This window comes from Crinia signifera, chromosome 5 (genome assembly GCF_055691185.1).
Source record: "Crinia signifera chromosome 5, ASM5569118v1, whole genome shotgun sequence".
Taxonomy (NCBI): domain Eukaryota; kingdom Metazoa; phylum Chordata; class Amphibia; order Anura; family Myobatrachidae; genus Crinia; species Crinia signifera.
This window is the reverse complement of record NC_139221.1, coordinates 220,726,844-220,732,758: the sequence shown is the minus strand read 5'-3', so window position 1 is coordinate 220,732,758 and position 5,915 is coordinate 220,726,844. Positions and strand designations below refer to the sequence as shown.

Below are 5,915 nucleotides of genomic sequence, written 5' to 3'. Positions count from 1 at the left end.
AACTCTCTTGCAGGATTAATGATTGCCATCACCTGTGCATTTTCTCCCAGAAGGAGCAGGTCAGGTAGACAACCATGGTCTATATGTAAATCTATATCTATAAACATACATCCCTATATAAACAATATCTATATATATATATATATATATATATATATATATATATATATATTATGTCTTTACAAAGTGGTTCGTTGTCTTTACTATAACTAGCTAGTAATAATAAATTTACAAAAAAAAATCTGCTCTGCTCCCATGCTTTCTGTAGAAGCAGTGGGTAGGCGTTGCTCATAGTAATTATTGCCGCCCACTGGCTGCACAAGCTCTGGAACGTTAATATCACGTGATCGACCAGGAAGTGATTTTCCTCTGGCCGGGCTCCCTATAGCTCAATGTGGTCTAGTTGGGGTTGCAGCGCTGCGGCCGGGCTCCTGGGGGCGCTGTCCGCATGTTTCGCTAAACTTGCGCTTGGCGCAGATTACTTGAGGGATGTGTGTGAGATTTCAGCCGGGGAGCAAGCGGAGATCTGTGGCTGGGTGAGTGGATGGAAACCAGCAGATTAGATCGTATTCTTCATACAGCTGAAGCACGAGAGCTGCGGAAATGTCACTATCTTCGGGTTTTGTGAAACGCCGTCCGCCTATATATAGAATTCCTCATATAGCTATAAAAGCCATTTAAGGTGTATTGTCTTTCTTTGCATGTGTTTTATAGTTTCCTTGACATATAACCCAATAACAATCCACTATTATGAAGTATTTGTTTTATAAGCATGAGATTAAGCTAATTGAGTTATTAAAATGTTTAACTTCCTAAGGTTGTCGGTCCTATTTAATGTATAGTTAATAACTAATTGGAGGGTATGGCTAAAAACTGGACCGGATAGGCTCCATTCATCAATATACCATTCTGGAGCTTGTAGTGTCCGGTCTGGGGATGCAGGACCATTTGTCTACAACAAGAAGATAGACAGCCATTAGGTCGACACCATTAGTTCGACAACTCAATAGGTCGACATACCATTAGGTCGACATACCATTAGGTTGAGACTGCCATTAGGTCGTCAGTGTCTAGGTCGACAGTCAAAAGGTTGACATGGTTTTTTTCACTGTTTTTTTTTTAACCCAAATGTTGACACAGTCGACATGGACACAGTTTGAAGTGAACCTCAGCCCCTCGCATCGCTCGCTTCGCTCGCGATGCTTCGGGCAAAAAAAACCTGTCGACCTTTTGACTGTCAACCTAGACACTGTCGACCTAATGGTATGTCGACCTAAAAGCATGTCGACCTATTGAGTTGTCGACCTAATGGCTGTCTATCTTCTTGTTGTAGACAAATAGTCAGGATACCCCGGTCTGGGGGGGTGCATTGCCGGGAGTGTCCCTTTTGGTGGGGCTGCTCTGTCACCAGGGAGAAGAGAAGGGGGAGAATACAGCCTCCCTGCATCATGGTCCGTAGGGGGGGTGGGGGTGTAAATAAAAACCGGAACAGTCCAGACCACACGGAGAGGCTGTAATCTCCCCTTCCCCATGTCCCTGGTGAAAGCTATCACAAGACACCCCCCGGACTTTACACTACAAACTCCAGAATGTAGAGTTTGATGTCCGGTCCGGCGTTCCAGGGTCTTGTCCAGGTGCGGTTTTTACTTAGTCCCCTCATTGGAGATGACAGGTGCCGCAGCCATCCAACCTCTGGCTCATTCATCTTAGCGCCTAAAGAACTGAAGTTCAAACACTGTTATTGTTTTGTGGTTACCTTATAAATAAAAACAAATTGTATTTGTATGGGTTTATTATTATTATTATTATTAATGTAGAAAGTTACTAACTTCTGAGAAAAATACAGTAAGTGCAGGAGGATCAAATGAGCTGTGTTGCCATAATAAAGCCATTTTGTCAAGCATACAGTGCTTTATAATTTTTGTCATTGAGTACTGATGGGTACATACTAGGCATATCGTTCCGACATTAAGTGGATTGTACAGTGTGTATGCCCAATCACACGTGCCTGGCGGTAGTTCATCGTATTGGTCCATCTACAAACAGGACAATTGAGTAAACTGAAAGAGCTAAGGTTCTTGTGCACAATATTGGCTGAATTTGACATTTTTGTGACCTTAAAAAAATAAATTAAATAAAATGATGGTTGATAAAACGCTGAAACAATATTTCTGTGTGTGTTCCTTGCAGATCCACCTGCTCCTCCGCCTGTGCTCAGTGGGCCTTGTGTTTCTTTGTAATGCTGCGATGTGGACATTCTTTGCAAAAGCATTGCGGTTCTCCTTATCTTCAGCGACTGCAACTGTGACAACAACAGCATCAAATTTTGTGTCTTCAGTATGTAGTAAAATAGGACACTGCATTTTATTTAGCCTGATTCCTCTACAATTCATCAAAGTTCACATTTGCTGGTTTTATTTGTCATATTTAATTGCACCAATATTAATTTTATGGAGGCTACATAATAAGATTCCGGTTGTTTTATTTTTTTGCCAACAGTGTATACTCATATATACTTGTGTTTCAGAATGATCCTATAATACTATAAAATCTGGATATGGTTTTAGAACATCTCTTGAACAATAGAATAGTACCTTTTACTAAAAATAGTATAGTCCATGTTTATAGACATTCTGTAACACATATGGCAAAATTCAAGTTAATTCCCTCGAGAATCTTAACATCAACTACATTGTTTGGGAACACCAGCTAAATTGTGACCACAAGAGCCAATGAGAGGGTCTTCTGCCTATAACAGTAGCCAGGTGTTATCTTTAGTATTAGATGCACACACCAGAACTTAGGATGTCTCCAGGACTGACACCTCTAGCAGTAGGGGCTTACCCGATTGGCTGGAGACTGTAGGATTTTGAGATGGAGTAATATACAAAGTAAGAACACACACAAGGATATACCAGGGGTTATAGCGGGTCAGTCTACCTCAGAAATGTAGGTAAAACACAGTGAGTTGGAAGGGAGCACTGTGCAGTTGGTATAAACTTGCAGGCTGATTACTGGGTGAATACTTGCAGAGGGTACAAAAGGGTTCAGGTAGGTCAAGGAGACTTGGCTTTTGACTAGCAGAGTGTACTCCAAATGGGCAGAGTATGCCAGGACATGCACTTGGTACAGACACCTAGGACATGGACCAGAAGCTTTACAGAAACTATAATGGGCAGGGAGTAGCTGGCCTGGCTGCCTTATAATAGTGAGATCCACCAAACCAAGCAGCCAGGGAAGTAGGAACTACTAATTAAAGTAAAGCTGGCATCCTTGTCTGATTCCCCAGTTACCTAGCAGCTGGTAGGACCTTTGGACCCTGCGGTCAGATGCCGCGGTTTTCTATTTGCTTAGCAAAAACTAGGAGCTGACCAGAAGACAAGCCGCAGTGGCATCTTGTTACATGCTGCATTTCTAGTACATATGGATATGTCCTCATTCATCTTTGTTGCAGTGATGCCAAACCGCCCCTCTTGGCAGGCTAGGTCACGTGAGTAGCTTCTAGTCGTTCTTGCTTTAATCGCAACGCAGGGCAACTAGGACGCACAAAGAGACTTTGCTGATTAATTTAATGTGACACATGTATGGGACTCAATCACTGAATCTGTAAACAAAGCGCTACTAAGTTCTGTGCTGCTAAGTATTTAGACTCAGTCGCACACAATATACAAGTGTCCTTTATCAAATTAATCAGCAGACTCCTCATACTTCATAGTCGCATGAGGTTGCAACTAATTTTCAGCAAATAAAAGGCACCCAACATTATCATATTTGGATAGGACCTCAGGCCAACCATCTTGGGCTACATGGACTATTGAAGTTTAATATACAACACAGTTCAAAATTCAAATAGTGGAGCCACAGCAGCTTCCAGTAAGTCAGTTTGGAGTGGCAGTTGGTGCAGCTCCCCTATTTGAATTCGGAACTGTGCTGCAGCCCCCAACTCTGGAGCCACCACTGGTTAGCACCTTCTAGAGTCTAAAATTATGTAGTTTACATTGACCATTGTTTTGCACACTCAGGCAGTGGGTGTGTATTTCTTTTTATTGGGGCCTGATTCTGAATTTCAAGTAAAGCAACTAACTGCACCAGGACACACCCGGGTTTATTTACTAAGATGACGATGGGATGTTGCCCATAGCAACCAATCAGAATCTTCCTATTTATTTAGCACCTTCTAGAGATAATCGATAGGATTGATTGCCCATAGCAACATTCCAGCTTCAATAGAACTCCCTTCTTAGTAAATAAACCACCCTGTTGCTGTGCAGGGAGTGTAAATACATTTATTTTGCATGCACCCCACATATGCTGGACATTATACATTGCTATGTGAGTATGGTTGTGACTATTTTCCCTTCATGGAAAGGACCAGGATGTGATGTAAGGCAAGGGTGGAAGTGGTTACATGCCCGTACAGTGGTTTGCATTATGTCTGGAATTTAGGTTGGTGTAGAATTTTGTTTTATTTTAGATCAGATGTAGTGGACCCTCGTGGGCTTGCTTCTCTTGCCACGTTTTTATATTCCGCCTCCAGGTAGACGTGGACCCAGGTCCTCTCTGCGAAGGGGATCTAGCTGCTACTGTATCATGGACTCTAAATCTCTCTGCACATTTAAATTTGCCCCACTTACAGTGCAAAAACATGTTACCCAAGTGCACAGTTAGTTACACTTTTTCCACCTTACTTCCACCTCCAAATTAGGCCCGAAATGAACAACTTTATTTGAGACAAATGGCACATGACCGTGTTATGAATTATTGTTGTATAGCCCAGTACTTGCCCTGCCTACTTTCATTTGGCTTACATAGAGAATGTGGTTTGGATTGTAACTAATCTTTGTGACTTGTAACCTATCTCTTTCAGGCATTCCTTGGCAAAGTACTGTTTGGAGAGTCACGTGCCCTGCTCTGGTGGGTTGGAATTACAATTACACTTTGTGGATTGGTTTTACTCCACACATCCTCACCACAAACCGAAGATACAACAAAAAAGAAGAGCTAGGCAACTGGAAGGTGCTTTGTTCCTTCATGAACTTTACGAGGCAATTTTCTTAAGAGAAAAAAAATCTCGCGGAACTACCTATACAGCTAGCCTTCAATTTAAAAGCATTTTTAGATCAGCAATTGTCTGCAGGTTTACAAATAAATTAAGCCATAGGTTAAATGGGCTGATCACTATGGATAATAATAACAATAGCACTTTGGTGGATGTTTCTACCCTTAAACCTGACTGTCCTCTGGAAGGTTTATTCTGATTCTCCCCAGGGAAGGGACCAATAAAACACCCACTGTGTTATGTTAGGGCAATAAATAAATAAGGTTTTGACAACCTACTTAAAGGGCTTGTTTTTTATTTTGTGTGTTTTTTACACTTTTGTCATGAGTTGTTTATTTGAAAATCTATCCTATTCAATAGTCCTGGCATTGCCAAACTGTGGCCCTCCAGCTGTTGTGAAACTACACATCCCAGCAGTCCTTGCCGTAGTTTTATCATTCTCTAATATTAAAACCGTGGCAAGGCATGATGGGACTTGTAGTTTCACAACAGCTGTAGGGCAATAGTTTTTCCATGCCCGCAATAGTCTGTCTGTAAAATAATTTTCCTTCAGGCGGTGGAGGGGGTTTTGGATGTGCAGGGCGGCTGGGACTCACTGAGCCAGCCACACTCTGGATCGGATGTTATTGTTATTTACTGATTTCCTTTTACACTGCTAGGGAAAATATATATTTAACCCGTAACTTTTGTGCTGAAGTTTATTTGACCCTGCCTACATTAGGCTACATTAAACATTTTTTTTCAGGGCCTCTAAATTCCTAATCTGCCCCTGTTTGCCTAAATATATGGTTGTTTTGTCGACACTATTAAGGACGGCATACATTGGGTCGACCACTAAAAGTCAACAGGCCTTAGG

At 41.8% G+C, this 5,915-nt stretch overlaps 1 protein-coding gene across 1 annotated transcript; it reads left to right on the top strand.

Moving 5' to 3' along the window:
* The first annotated feature begins 358 nt into the window (after nt 1-358).
* On the top strand, nt 359-5,336 carry TMEM42 (transmembrane protein 42). The gene is made up of 3 exons (XM_083188561.1): nt 359-536; nt 2,191-2,337; nt 4,868-5,336. Exons 1-3 carry the CDS (start codon nt 393-395, stop codon nt 5,003-5,005), a joined length of 429 nt encoding a protein of 142 aa, XP_083044687.1. The 5' UTR covers nt 359-392; the 3' UTR covers nt 5,006-5,336.
* Nucleotides 5,337-5,915: the final 579 nt, after the last annotated feature.